Here is a 15,124-nt window from a genome sequence, read left to right as displayed (position 1 = left end):
TCCTTCAGAATCATATATACGCACTAATGTGACTTGTGCATATACATTCACATATCATAGATGATGTGGAAAACAGAGGCTGAGCATGTTCGGGGACGAAGCCCTGTCATCATCGGAGTTAATTAAAGCCACTGAAGGAGCATTAAGTCATGTCTGGAGAGCATGTTAAAATGTTTGGAGGGGAAAAACAATTATTACGGCAGGGCAGACCCTTTCCAGAAATACCACCCACCCTGCCACCAGGACACGTGTGAAAAGAGACTGAGGACAACTCCATATCATTCTCTGTCAGCGCTGCTTCCCATACAACTCCGCTCCTAATTACATGTTTATGCACTGTGACTCCTTTTTGCCGTACGCAGCACAAACTTATCCAGAAGCAGCATGTGAATGTAAGTAAGCGTTTACATTAAACCTCACAGAGGCCAGATTTAGATAAAGAGGCATTAATTCTGACACACAAAAAAAGAAGGAAAAAAAAGATCCAAATGAAATAAAAGGCAGCCATGAACTCAATGTGGTCACAGCCACTTTCATAGTGAGATGCAGTGACGGGTCTGCAGCTCAGAAAGTTGTTAAATGGCAACTCCACCCCCCACACTACTCTGTCATTTAATCCAAAAAGTTTACCAAAGATGCCCACAGCTCACTGAGTGCTCATATGTGGCTGCTGAGACGTTGGCAGTTTTAAAAAATCTGGTTAAAGGAAAGGAAAGGAAAGGCTCTTCCAAAACCAGGGCTCCCTTACACAGTTGCTGGACCAATCTATTACAACCTATAGATGTAAGGTTGATGAAAATCATCATGTTAAATCCTTTGTGCTTTGCAAACAACATTTGATTTTGCATGTGATTTAATGGGTTTCTTGCCGCAAAAGTAATAACTTAATATATAAAATTGGACAAGTCGCCAGGTCCAGAAAGTGAGGCCCCTGCAGAAGTGCATTGAAACCTGTATTTTTCCGAAGAACCAGCAGAGGGCGACTCCACTGGTGGCAAAAACACGTCTGTTTAGAATGAAATAAATAAAATACACAATACCATCCAATAGGTGCATGGTTGCAGTTGTAGGTGGACAGTGGGTGAGCTCTCAGTGTGGTCCACCCCACACTCCTCCAAATATGGTTACTTCTGGTTTGGAAAACCAAGATAGCGCTGGCCAAAATGCTCAACATGAGGCTTCAAAACAGCAGTTAAGTTGTCTTACCATGATAATATTTAATTTGGTTTCAAAAAGCGTGTTCATATCTCTTAAGATGAATCTATAATATTTTTTTTAATGAATGACAAAAATACCTTTTTGTCTCAAAAACGGTTTAGACGATATAAATGAAACTTATCAGACGGCCAAACAATAGCAAAATGCTTCACTTAATCAATAACTGTTGCAATAGTGCCGCCATGTGGCTGGTTATTAATTATTAGTCTATTTGACTAATTATTATTTGATGTCCCTTGCTTTCACTACAATAAAGTTTATTTTTAACACATCAGTCACCAGTAGCAACACAGCAGTGACATGCAAATGTTCTTCATAATATAATAATATTATATACACTATATTATAGTTTGCTCATCATAATTCTGGACACACATTCTCAACTGTGAATCCTCAGCTGCTGCTACTCTGTGAATCTGAGCCGCAGACCTGAAGCTCCTCACAAGGATGAACCACTTTCAGCAAAACCTCACTTCTGCCTCCTGGTGTCTTCAAGCTGCATTGTGGTTTACAAAAATCACAAAGAAAATACACACATAAACCTGCCATCATTATGATTTAAGGCTCGTGCAAGGCTCGTGGTGAGTTTAGAAACACATCTAAATAAATGAACACTGTCTGCTGTCTTTTCAAACCCATCATTTACGTAAGTTTGAAAAAATAGGAGATTCTACAACTTTCCAGCATCTATTAAGAGCTGTGAGTAATTTTAGATTAAACCAAAATTGAGTAAAAACAGCCATCTGGTGCATGTAGTCCACCACAGCCTCATTGGTGCTCAGTCCTCAGACTGGAGGAAAATATTGTTAGACCAACAGTCTTTACTTTTCCAGAAAAACACCCCGGCACAAGCCAGTTAGTCAATTATTTTACATCTTTAGAATAAAAACACAACTTCTGTATATTTGAGTAGCTAAGAATATTAAAAAGACAGGCAGTTTTACAATCCTGACTCGTCTATAAAAAAAGGCACAAACAGTGATTTAGTAGTCAGAGGCAGGATTGAGTAAACAATGTTAACTTTAATGTCTGCACAAACTGGCTGCCACAAAATAAACAACAGATCAACCGAATGAACGAAATTATGAAATTAACTTGTCATCCAGAGGGAATCTGACAAGAATCCCCTAAATGCTGCTCTATGCACACAGAGAGCACCAGATTAGGGAAGGGAAGGGAGGACCATCACTCTGAAGTGACATGCCTCCTGAGGACACGGCACCCATCATTAAAAGATGACATCAGAGCAGGGAGGGCCTTCCACGTGAGGTAGACCCTTCACGGTGCTGAGCTGGACAGCGGCTCGGCATAAATACCTTGAGCCCAGTGCCCTGGGAAGCAGCAGCTGCCACTCAGACTGACAGACTCCACAACTCAGGATATAACAGCAAGGCACCTGGGACAGCAGCCTCCCCGACCTCCCCACTTTTTCTTTGGAGCATAAACCTTCACGGTAAAGTGGCTTTTTTTTTTCTTATTTAAGGGTAGGGCAGTGGGGGGACTCCTGCAGCCTGGCTCTGACTCTCAGATGTGGGGAGGTTGGGTGGTGGAGCCTTCCAGTTTGTTGGTATCACAAGTGTGATGAGCCATGTGTTACAACTGCGTTTGCACTGAGACAGAATGTTTCATTGTGTGACAACTAACGACAAATAGGGCAACAAAGCTTTTGTTGCAATAATAAAAAATGTAAAAAAACTTTTGACAGAGCTAGCTGCTCACTTCAGGACTGATGAGTACGACCCAGACCCTTTATAAATGAAAGATTTTGAACTTTATCTTGCTGCAGTCTCCTCATTCTGCACCACTTCAAAGTGTGAGAGAAGTGCAGTGACACATATGCCAGGGCCATTACGAGATATATAATTCACAGTCCTTTCATTGCCGAATGTCGTTAGAGGTGAATATCAACACTGTTTCCCCTCATTGATGGATTTTGTCTTTGCAGGTTTGGCTTCACAAGATGGACCTGAGGGTAACAAGCCTTCTCCTCGTCCTCCTGGCTTTGGCCGAGGCAACCTCTGACAGGTACTACCACGTGCCGAAAGTAAGCAAGAGTCCATACCCCGTCAAGAGTCATGGTGAGTCACTCAGCTATTGTTTATGTAAAATCAAATGAGACAAATCCTGCATCTTGATGTTTTTGAGTTATCATTGTTCATTTCAAATCACGGCAGACTTTCTATCTATCAACTCCACAATCCATTAGATTTTGTTTAAATATTACAATAAATCTAGACGAATGAAAATGAAAATGAAGCCTCAGAATACACTTCAGGTGAAATTTCCAGGACATTTACTTAAGGCTTTTAATTTGAACTCAAGAAGCTGACAGGCAAGATAGCAGACACCCACCAAATATGTTTTACTGCAGTTTAGAAATGAAATATAGAGTTATAGCCTTTAAATAATAATAATAATGAATTATACACACACACCTTCGATGGATTGACTAAAAAATCACTGTGACTCACAGTCAAATCAAACTACACCATTAACCTAAATCACTAATCTAAAAAAGTGAACATTGCAAGTTTCTTAATTAAGTGTAAATTCAAGTCATGACCCTAATCATCATTATCACCACTCTTTTGCTCAAATTCACCGTTATGCAGCCTGGCACTAAACCGAGGGCTACCTGGTAGATCCTGCCAGTACCATATGCTTGTCTCAAAGATTAAGCCATGCAAGTTTACGGCCGGTACAGTGAAACTGTGAATGGTTCATCAAATCAAACACCCCCCCCCCCCCCCCTCAGCTGTCAGCAAGGTGCACAGCAAGCAGGTCCCTCACAGTATCTCATTGGCTGAGAGCAGAGGGCTGTGGTTAAACTGCTGGCCTGCTGTGAATGTGTAGTTTTGTCTATATTTGAGAGGTGGGGAATAGCTGTAATAGAACAGCTGTGCTTTGGATAAATGATTGTTTTAGAAGAACAATGGTAATTTGGGCATAAATAATAAAAAACAACAACCCTGTGGTCGTGGTATAACTGCCAGGATGATGTATAACACTGTACTTTATTATATAACTAAACAATCATTCAAAATTTTGCATTCAACTGCTGACAATTTATTTCTCCAGCTTTGTTTCTAAAAATTGCTGATGTGGTTTGACTGCATGCTTCAACATGAAAAACAAAACAAAAAACAGAACAGTACGCCGAAAATGAGAGCTCATAACTGACAAATCTCCAAAACAGATGCTGCTACCACGTTGCAGGCACGCCCTCACAAACTGCTTTGAGGTTTAAAAATCACACCACGCAATGAGAATGAAAAAAAATAAAAAAATAAAAACAGCACTGACTGTGGAGAAACAACAGTAAATCTAACAAACCATGGCAGATTTACTGTAACTTCACTCTGCTGAGGAGATAGTAGAGTCAGTTTTTCCCAAAATTGAAGCAACAAAAGAATTACAGAAAATTGACTGGCAAACCACCAAAGTCAGAGCGGATATTGGATGTACACTAAATAGAAGTGGGTTTAGTACTTTGAAGGTCACATATGGTTCAGTTACTGTGGCCAGTATCATCATGTCCCGGTTGTAGTGTGTCTGGCTTCCAAAAGGTCCAGTTCTGGCACATATATTTCCCCATGGGGTTTCAGGCACAGCCTTGTGTGGTTTGAAAATGACAGCCCTGTCAAAGCATTTTCCTCTGAAAAACACCATTTCAAAAGAGAGACCAAGACTGGATTTATTTCTTTGGGCAGGTTTTACTTCTCATTTGCATCAAAAGCAACTTTATAACATAAGCTGTTTGTGCACAACACTTCTTAGACTCTATGCTATAAGATTTTTTTTTAAAGTTTAAGGCCAAATTTTCTTTTTTTTCTTCATTTTATTGCAATATCAAAGTTCAACCTCTATTCTCAATAAGGCTACCAATTTATTCATACAGGGATGAAAACATATTCTCCAAGATTGTCCCAACACAAGTTTACTATCAAATCTAAAAATCTACACAAGTTAAATATGACAATAGATCAATGAATCTATGTTTAATTTCAAAAGTTTTCTCTCACTAATTTAAACTTAATTAAATCAAATCCTCAAAAACTTTAACGTTGACAACATGCACACCACTAACTACACACTCACTGCCATGGGCATTGTAGGAAATTAAAGGGTGCAGTATAGTGTGGGCAAATTAAGAAGAAATGCACAGAAACTGGTGTACTGGGTCCCATGCCAGCAGACGTGAGCTTGGTGAGAACATTACCTCAGACTGGTGCTGGGGGGGAAAAAAAGGAGTGATGTCCCCACACCGTACACCACAATTATAGGGAGTACTGTTTTAAGTCGGTCTGTTGTTTTAGGGGGTAGAGTAAAAAACATTGGTTTATTGAGGGACCATGGAGTCATAATATGTAATGTCAGAGAATGTGAAGAAAATGCTTATTATATTATATTATTATTATTATATTTCTTGATCATAAACTTTCCTACAGTTTCTCATTTCCTTGGGGAGAACTATGCATTTCTTTAGCTCTGTATCAATTGTTGTAGGCTTGTATTTTTGTATTGACATCTACGGTATATCCATCTACAGCATTATCCGGTAAAATACTTTGCAGTACCCTGTTTACATCAAAGCTAACAAACTGATTCACTGAATCCAATTATACACTGAACCAAACTGATGTCAGATACCCTGCAGCATATAACCTGTGCATCATATTACTTAAATAATTATATCACATATATCTGAATTTGTATTTTCCCTAGCCGTTGCAGGTGAGACAGGTCCTCATGGTCCTCCTGGTGAACCAGGACCAATGGGACCACCTGGACCTCCTGGAAAGAGTGGTGTAGGACATACTGGACCACAAGGGCCATCAGGACCTCCCGGACCCCCTGGCTACTCTGCCGCAGGTAAACCTGGTACCCCAGGTGGCCCTGGAAAACCAGGTGGCCGTGGCATTCCTGGTGAGAGAGGTGCACCTGGTGCAACAGGAGCAATGGGTCCCAGAGGTTCACCAGGTTCACCTGGAACACCCGGACCAGCTGGACTTTCTTCTGCTGGAAAACCTGGACCAGCTGGCATTCATGGAGCAATGGGACCAAGAGGAGAGCCTGGCTTGAAGGGACATCCTGGTATTCCTGGTCTTCCTGGCAACAAAGGAGAGAGAGGTATTGGAGTTCCTGGTGTTCAAGGCTCCCCAGGCCCAGTTGGACCAATGGGTCCATCCGGTATGCCAGGAAAATCTGGAGTTGGTCAACCTGGTGCCACTGGCTATCCTGGAGAGCCTGGAAAGTCTGGCATGCCAGGAAGAGATGGTGCTGCTGGGCCAATGGGTATGACAGGACCAAAAGGTCACACAGGGGCTCCAGGTGTGGGAGCACCAGGAAAGTCAGGGCAGAATGGTACCCCAGGTGTACCTGGATCAATGGGGCCTAAAGGTCCACAGGGTCAAGCTGGTCAGCCAGGCTCCCCTGGCATGCCAGGTGTTGGCAAAACAGGTGAACCTGGAATACCAGGCAGCAGAGGAGCCCCTGGTACTTCTGGAACCACCGGTCAAAAAGGAGAGCCAGGTCCAACTGGTTATACTGGTCAGCCAGGTGCTCCTGGTTCTATGGGCCCAGCTGGTCCACAGGGTGCAAAAGGATTCCAGGGGGAGGGAGGCCCAACAGGACCCAAAGGCGACATTGGTATGGTGGGGGCACCAGGCCCAAGGGGAGCCAAAGGTGAACAAGGAGCTCAAGGTTTCACTGGAAAACCAGGTATCCCTGGAGCAGTAGGTCCTCAAGGAATGTCAGGTCACAATGGTCCACAGGGTCCAAAGGGAGCACAAGGCCATGCCGGTGCCCCAGGACAGCCAGGTTCAAATGGCGCCCCAGGACTTAAAGGACACACAGGTTCCCCTGGAGCACATGGAAAAAGTGGTGAGGATGGAAGGCCAGGACCCATGGGACAAGCTGGGCCACCCGGTCCATCTGGCCCCTCTGGACTTAAAGGCCACCCAGGTCATCCAGGTCCCCCTGGCCCTGCTGGCCAAACAGCTAAGGGTATTTCTGGTCCTCACGGTCCACCTGGAATTCCAGGTGCAAGGGGTAATGATGGCACCCCAGGCCCTTCCGGTCCACCTGGTCCACCTGGCCCACCAGGAGAGGTGGTCTACCACAACGAAAAGAGCATGCCAATCAAGTCCCACGAGGTTGTGATGTCTCACGAGATGATGAAGGCACCCATGTCTGCCTTCAGTGCTGTGCTGACAATGGCCTACCCCCAAGCTGCAACTCCTATTCAGTTCAACCAGGTTATTTACAATGGGGAGCACCATTATGATGCCCACAGTGGTGTGTTTACGTGCCAGATCCCAGGTCTCTACTATTTCAGCTATCATGTTCATGTCAATGGTGCAAATGCATTGGTGGCCCTGTACAAAAACGAGGATCCTGTTGTTTTCAGCTATGATGAGTACAACAAGGGCTTCCTGGATCAGATGTCAGGCAGTACTGTTCTTATGCTGCATCCCGGTGACAGAGTCTATGTCCAGGTCCCTGATGAGGAGAGTAATGGTATATTCGCAGCAGATAATGTTCACTGCTCTTTCTCTGGGTTCTTGATTGCCTCAACGTGATTTCATAAACCCAAGTGAACCTCAAAACCTTACAACCATTTAACAACTCAGAGAAATAAATCAGTTTACATAATTCCAAATTGAGGTTGTGGAATAAAGAAAAATAATGTTTTGAAAGTTTAATTGCTTACTTTAAATCTTTACAACAATGAAATAGTCTTCAAATTGGAAACAGAGGTATTAATGTTGACCAAACATTGAAATGTGTTGTTGAAATTGATTCCATTCCCCAGTTCACCTTGTGTGTGCCTTTGAAATGTTGAAAATCATGAAACAATATTGGAAGATATCTTAAGTGGTGCTCTACAACTGCCTGTAACATTTACAGCTCATGTTTTATTTGCGTTGGTTTTTTTTTAATGTCTGTTGTTTAAGAAGTGTCCTGTAATATACATTCAAAACACACACAAACTGTTTGTACTATATGTCATTAGAGATCAGCACATTCTCGCAACCACTGTGACTGGAAAAAACAAAGAATGAAAAATTCAAACTGCATTTTTTTTTTCAAAACAACTATGTCCCATTGGATGTGTTAAGTTATGTACCACTTACTGACCAAAACACAGAATAAAAGTTCTAGTCTGAAAAAGAAAAATACTCTGTGTCTTGTGTATGTTGTTCCATCTTACAGTGTTGGTTCTTGACAAGGAGAAATGAGAAATGAGCAATAAACTAAATATGTGATTGGAAGGAACAGCTTACCTTTGAATGCAGATGTGTTGTAATTGTGGTCAATGGCAGCAACCATGTCCTTCCAAAAGTCAGAATTCACCTCGTTTCCTCGCTGTTCATACACACAAAGTTACTTTTTAATATGTTTTTCCAAGTTAAAATGCCAACAATTAATGAGAAACCACACAGTCTCTTATCAAATAGTACCTTGTGCAGCATATCCACAACTCTTCCGCAGAGAAGAGCCCCAGGTAGATCAAAATAGTTGTCATAGAAATAGTACTTTGCTGCAAAGACCAAAACAAACTATTATCAAATCAATGAAATAAAATTTTAAAAATCTTAGAAATTTCCCATTAACTGACGTAAGAGCCAACAGCAAACAGCTACAGGTATATAATGAGAATGGGAACATCATACCAGATCTGGTGAAGGAGGTATTGAGACTGTTAAAGTGTTTCCACTCCCTTTTAGGACCATAATGCTTGATGATCTCTTCTGTACTGAGGTCATTGGATCCATGTGTTGCTCTAATCAAGCACAAAATAATTATTATTATCCATCTTTAAAAAGATCTGTGAAAGTGATGGGAACCTTTACAAAGAGAAACAAAACGCATACCGCAGGACGGTTCCATCTTCAGCCAGCTTCACAAGGTTTCCATCCTCCAGATCCACCACTAATCCTTTAAAACTAGACACAAAAATCAGCATGTTATGAAGATGGGGACCCAGATCATCACTGCTTTCCTGTAGTCAGGATGGGCAACATTATAATATAATATTATTTTGCCTTTTTTTCTTGTAAATGCTTCACCTCACTGCCTCTGAAATCCTTTCAAATTGAACAGCCTAAGAGGAAAATATTGTTTTGATTAACTTTAAAGGTTCACAAGCCAAAAAGGTCAGGAACCACTGGACCACAAACCAAGTTCTAGATGTGTGCAACCTAGCTTATCACAAAACTGAAGGCACCTCAGTCTGCAGTGGGGAAAAATTAATTTTTTCACGGCTGGTGTATAAGGGAGAAAAATATACACAATTGAAATGCCACAACAGGTTCGGGGGGGTTTTGAAAGAAATTTTATTGCCTGGAAAGTTGATTTTCACACTATAGAATGCAGTGTTCCCGATATATGCGCTTTGTGGTGACAGCTTTCTCCTGCAAAAACCTCATAATCCTTGTCAATCAAACTCTCCTCTTGTCAGATGATCAGACTCTGTTACTCTGTGATGTGATTCTGCTGCTGCCCAGAGCAGACACTTTGACTTTATAACTACAGCGTCAGAGTAAGTATTGGGTATTAGTATTTTACAGTTTTTTATGAGATGAATGAGGGGCCTACCACAAAAAGTTCATCAAGTAGGTTTTTTGTCTATAAAAATGAAATGCACAGTGGGGCCAGTGGGAAAGTTATGATATATGTGCCTAAACACCCTGCAACACCAACTACTGTGGCAACTGTAGCCCACTGCAGAATAAAATCCAAGAGGAAACATGAAATGTCCTGATCAATATGTTTCATTGTCACCATTAAACAAACAAACCCAAGAAAAAAAAGATGTATTCTATAAAAATGTATACTAAATAACAATATTGCACATATATCATAATCAAACATTTAAACACTAAAAAAATTACGACATCAATGACGGCATAGTTGCCATGGCTGCAACTAGAAAAATTCACCAATTGCAATTTTCTTGGCCGAATAACATTTTTTCCCCAATTTAAGACAACCGTGATTATCTGTCTATAAGTGAAATGACAGCATGCACAAACATTTTTGTAACATTTCTTTAATGGAAAATGTAATGGTATGTTCATAATGAAACATCGGCTATTAAATAACTTTTGTATTTTCTCCAAAATGGTACCAGGGTACAGGAGAGACCCTCTTTAAACAAAACAAAAATAGAAAGAATAATCCTGCAAACTGGCATAGCTGTAAGAGTATTGTCTTTGCCCCCGTCTATGTGTGTGTGTGTGTGTGTGTGTGTGTGTGTGTGTGTGTGTGTGTGAGTGAGTGAGTGAGTGAGTGTGTACAAAATAACTCAAAAATAAAAATAAAATAACAATTCTCGGGCAGACTTTCACCACACTAGGTAGGAATATTACTTGGTACGGCATCTTCCCATGATTATATTTGCTGACTGGGAAAAGTTCTGGGTCAACAAAAATGTGGTCCAAAAAACACATTTTCCAAGATATATCCAGCAATAATAGACAAACAATCCAAAGCTTATATTGATCAGAAGTTAATTCCCATCATATGATGTCATATGATAAGTGACGTCATGAAGTCACAATGAAGTGAGAAATAGACATTGCTTATAATTCCAAAATGCATTTTTCCAGATATCCCTGCGTCCATTGGTAACGCCTCTCGGAAATCGAAAATGAACCGAGAGGTTCCAGACGCATTTAAGTATTAGTCTGGCAACACCAGGCTATCATCCTATAGGACTATAGACTTGACCTAAAGCTTATATAGCTTGAAAAATAATTCATTAACACATGGTAAGAATGATATCGCCATGACGTCACTAAGAAATCAGACAACATGTGTCAGGCTGTCTGTTTGTGTGCTTCGTGGGATATATCTGAGAATGAGCAATTGAGAATCTGGTCACTGGTCGATTGATCAGTGCATCTTTTGCTATAATAATAAAATACAATCTGATATAAGGTAGTATGAGGGCCTTTTGTATTTTAGACTCTTTGAATCCTGACAAATGTTTCTGTTTGACTTGCTTATACATATGAAATAATATATGAAATAAATGAAAAAGATGAAAAAAATAAATGAATAAGTATTAATATCCCTGAAAGTGAAACCGGGGTTTATAATACCCGCTTACTATATATCATAGTTCCCCACTAAGCCGGGGAAAACTGCTGTTGCTGACTCACCAGAAATCCCAGGTAGCCGGGGTTAGGTTCAGCAGGTCTTTGTCATAGCCTTTATGCTCCACCAGGTACCCAGCAAAGCTCTCATAGATGAGCTGCAAACAAAAACAGGAAAAAACATCACTCACCAGAGTGAGTGGCACATCAACAATGGAATATACATGTTTTTCCTTCAACACTGGATGGTTTCTACAGATCATTTCCTCTTTTGGTTGAAGGCTTGACACAGATTAGGGAAATCCTACACTTTTCTTCCAGTTCCAGTGTTACACTGTCATACTGGGAGTGAACCTTTAGAGCATCCTTAGCTGTGGTTTGAGCCCCTCTTACAGTAACCCTGGTTTTGTTTGCACGGCACATATAGTACTAATTTAATTTTTCTTTTTTACAATTGCTCACTCCCACTTTCAGAGATCACTTCTTCAATAACCTTCCCATGTCCACACAGCAGCAGTCAATGTGGACTAAACTATGGATCACTTTTCATTGCGTTGACGATGCTGCATTCAATGACAACATCTTTCAATATTCATTTATAGTTTTCTCAAAGAAAACTCAATCACCACCAAACCTGTATATTTTCACTTCAGTAAAACTCCCAATTGTGCCATGAAACAAGAAGCCTTGTTTTATTCCAAGAGGAGCTGATAGAAATGTTGCCATGCGCCAGGGGAAGAACCCACTACATTTTTTTATTTGTATGGGACAATTTGCTGTTTCACCTTTTTCTGCTCATCACCGAGGGGTTTACAGCCTCTCACAGGATGTGCCACTTTTCTTTTAACTGAACGGAGGAACTTTTTCTCATGGAGGTAGCCCACTTTTATTACCACCCTCCACATGACCACACGTCTCTTCTAGATGCAATCATGAATGCTGGATGCGGCATATCGGCAGAGGATTGTCAGAATGGATCAGGCATGCAAAAATATTTTTTCTTCTAGACTGAAGGGTTATGACGGGGGTTATGTGGTTGAGAAATGAAGACCTAATTAAAAGGAAAATTGTATTTCTCTATACGTAGTGATCCTCTATTTAATATATCTGGCTTTTATTAGTTTCAGAGTGGCAGAGTGACATTTACTGAAATGTATGCTGTTAAGAAATGCCATTCTTTTTTTATGTACCAGAATCTTGGTTTTTGCTAAATTATGTAAATAAATCAAAGCTACTCCAAAGAAAATGGAGGAACATAAAGAAATACCACCTGTTGTTACCATTTTGCACCAAAAATAGTGTGTATTTCATGGTTGCAACAAGTCCTCCAACTCATACCACGAACTATGTAGTATGTGGTCAAAACGACCATATCGACCGTTTCCTAAAATAGCGCCTATACCGGTGAATGGACGTTCACTATACTTTTTTAGCCTCAGAGCATCATGAACCTTTATTTGCTTTACCAACGCATGGTTAATGAGCTTGTGAAGGTTAGGGTGAAGTGGAGAGAATCAGCACGATTACTTTACAGAATATAAGCAAATCCATTTAAATACAGACAGTTGACGGACTTACCAGGTCCACCGCTGACCTCTAGCAGCCATGTACATTACTACCACTAGAGGTCTGCGGCCTTTAAAACGACCATAAAAGTTGTAATATTCTGCTTCAAAAACTACTGGTCATTTTTTGGTGGAAAACAACTTTTGCAGGTTTAGGGAACCCACAAAAAAGGGTGATTAACGCCTTTCCCATTTTTTATTATTATGTTTGTGTTCTTGTTCACTAATGACAGTCTAACTAGATAATACAATACATTCTATGGCATTTATTCTCTGTATGTACCTGTTTTTCACTTGAGACAGGCCAAACAACATTGATAGCAATCATTGCTGAACAGCTGTTCAAAAACCCTCTAGAAGTTATCTTTTGAAATGCACGTTTCTCGGTATTGGCCGATACACAAAGTCCAGCTATTGGAATCGGTGCCTGGAAGGAAACAGTGGTATCGGAATTGACACTTTTTTGGGGACGGATGAATCGCCGGGACCTCAACACCGTGGCGCCACTTCACAATCAGAACAGCGCAGACTCGGTCTCTGAATGACATCTACAGCACAATGTGGCAACGCCTGTATCCGGGGTATTTTGGCATTCTTTTTGTACTGTGGTAGGAAGTGGAGACATGTTGTCCATCTGTATGTACAGTCACTGGACATCACACATAAGCATCTGATTTGTGCAGCTTTAGGTCTCATCATGTTATCTCAGACTTGAAATTATTACTCTGGGTATTACTATTTTTGCAGTATGCATCGGCTCTTACATGACTGCGTCTGCATAGTGACAGGTTTTTCAACTCAATTAATTGATTCGGCAAAGAAACGCTATGAGCAGCGATCGGCTACTTCCTGTAGTGGGCAATCCCCACTGCATTGAAAGGACGCCGACAGGCATGGGACCGCTGAGAGCATACATGAACTCCAGGTCGGATGAGACTGCCAATAGTGGTAACAGTGGATGCATGACGATGTGAGAAGCTGCTGGCTGCCAATAGGCCTCAGAGGGGGGGGGGGGGGGTTCGAAGACATGCACTGTAGGAGCACCGCCGCCGACGTCCAACCCGTGAGTCACGCAGAGTGACTGCAGCATCAGCTCGCACACATCCGTCGACAGTGCCCCCGCCGACCGACCCCACGACGACATCGCATGTCCGCCGGGGGTTCACTCATCGCAGGCCACACACTGGCGTCGAGTGGCCGCTGAGCGCGTCGACAACTCCGCGCTGGTTATAAAAATCCAGATGTATTGCGGCGGATCGAGGCGGCGCAGCCACCGCATGATCGTCGCTCAGAGCTGTAGCCGCCCGCACACACACACACACACACACACAAACACACAAACACACACACACTCACTCACTCACTCACCCTGGAGGTCTCCTTCAGATGGTAGCGGCAGAGCGTGTGGTCCAGGTCGAAGCCGATTACATCGCAGTCCGACAGGCTGAAGTGGTCGCCCATTGCAGCCGACGCTCTAGGAGCACAACGTCAGTGTACACACATGGACTCGTGCACGGCAGCAGCGGCACGGCAATACACTACACGACACCACAACTACCGATGTGCCAATGTCACCGGCTGAGCGAGGGGGCGGGGCCTCGCTGTGCTGACGCTCTGTCCTCGCTCCCGGTACCGAGAGAGGAAGAAAAAAAAAAGAATCCTTCAGGAGCCGTTTTCACTCAACGCAGCATCGATCCCCGCTGGACGGTTACCGCCGACAAGTTGACCGAATGGAGGCAGAGGGCGGAACTCGTGTGCGCCAGGGGAAGGCGGGAGAGAGGCGGGTGTGGGAGCGCGCGGTCCTTCCCCGGGTGTGAAACGCAACCGTAATGCCCAGTGTACATGCGCAAAGTGCATTTGGAAAGCGCGTTCGATTTTTCTGGAGATGGGCACAACTTTTGGGTGTCAGGGCCGGAGCTGCAGTTCCAGGCAAATTCGGCCCGCTGGCAACTCATGGCATTTCCATTGTAAAAGAGTCGCCTGTAAAACTGTTGAAATGGTAGGAATGATATCGTGAACCACGTCCCCAGCAGTAAACATGGTCCTTTATTAGTCTTTGTATTGTATATTTTTAAGTCATGGAGTTTTGATCTTTGTAAAACTTCCAAAGCTCAGAAAAAGACCAGAAATGAATTGTGGGCCATCTATTTCTCCTTTCCTTTTGCTTAGGAAAGTCCGGGGTGAGGTCGAATTGTCAAATTGGCTTAGGAAGTTTCCTAAATCTTTAAGTGACCCAGA

General features: G+C 42.2%; 2 protein-coding genes across 2 annotated transcripts in view; one reads left to right on the top strand and one right to left on the bottom strand.

Annotated features, from left to right (window-relative positions):
• The window catches only part of nt5dc1 (5'-nucleotidase domain containing 1), a 73,887-nt gene extending 59,183 nt beyond the window's left edge, over positions 1-14,704 (bottom strand). The window contains exons 1-6 of the mRNA XM_035616873.2: positions 14,255-14,704; positions 11,388-11,479; positions 9,096-9,167; positions 8,895-9,004; positions 8,682-8,761; positions 8,505-8,586 (exon numbers count right to left, since the gene is read on the bottom strand). Of these exons, the coding sequence (XP_035472766.1) occupies positions 8,505-8,586; positions 8,682-8,761; positions 8,895-9,004; positions 9,096-9,167; positions 11,388-11,479; positions 14,255-14,347 (529 nt within the window). The 5' untranslated portion in view covers positions 14,348-14,704. The remainder of the gene's footprint in view (positions 1-8,504; positions 8,587-8,681; positions 8,762-8,894; positions 9,005-9,095; positions 9,168-11,387; positions 11,480-14,254) is intronic.
• col10a1b (collagen, type X, alpha 1b) lies at positions 2,515-8,397 on the top strand. Its single transcript, XM_035616870.2, has 3 exons — positions 2,515-2,671; positions 3,164-3,296; positions 5,944-8,397. Exons 2-3 carry the CDS (start codon positions 3,179-3,181, stop codon positions 7,797-7,799), a joined length of 1,974 nt encoding a protein of 657 aa, XP_035472763.1. The 5' UTR covers positions 2,515-2,671; positions 3,164-3,178; the 3' UTR covers positions 7,800-8,397.
• Positions 14,705-15,124: the final 420 nt, after the last annotated feature.

Source organism: Scophthalmus maximus, chromosome 18 (assembly GCF_022379125.1).
Source record: "Scophthalmus maximus strain ysfricsl-2021 chromosome 18, ASM2237912v1, whole genome shotgun sequence".
NCBI lineage: Eukaryota > Metazoa > Chordata > Actinopteri > Pleuronectiformes > Scophthalmidae > Scophthalmus > Scophthalmus maximus.
The sequence above is the reverse complement of the archived record's forward strand: the minus strand, read 5'-3'. Positions and strand labels throughout refer to the sequence as shown.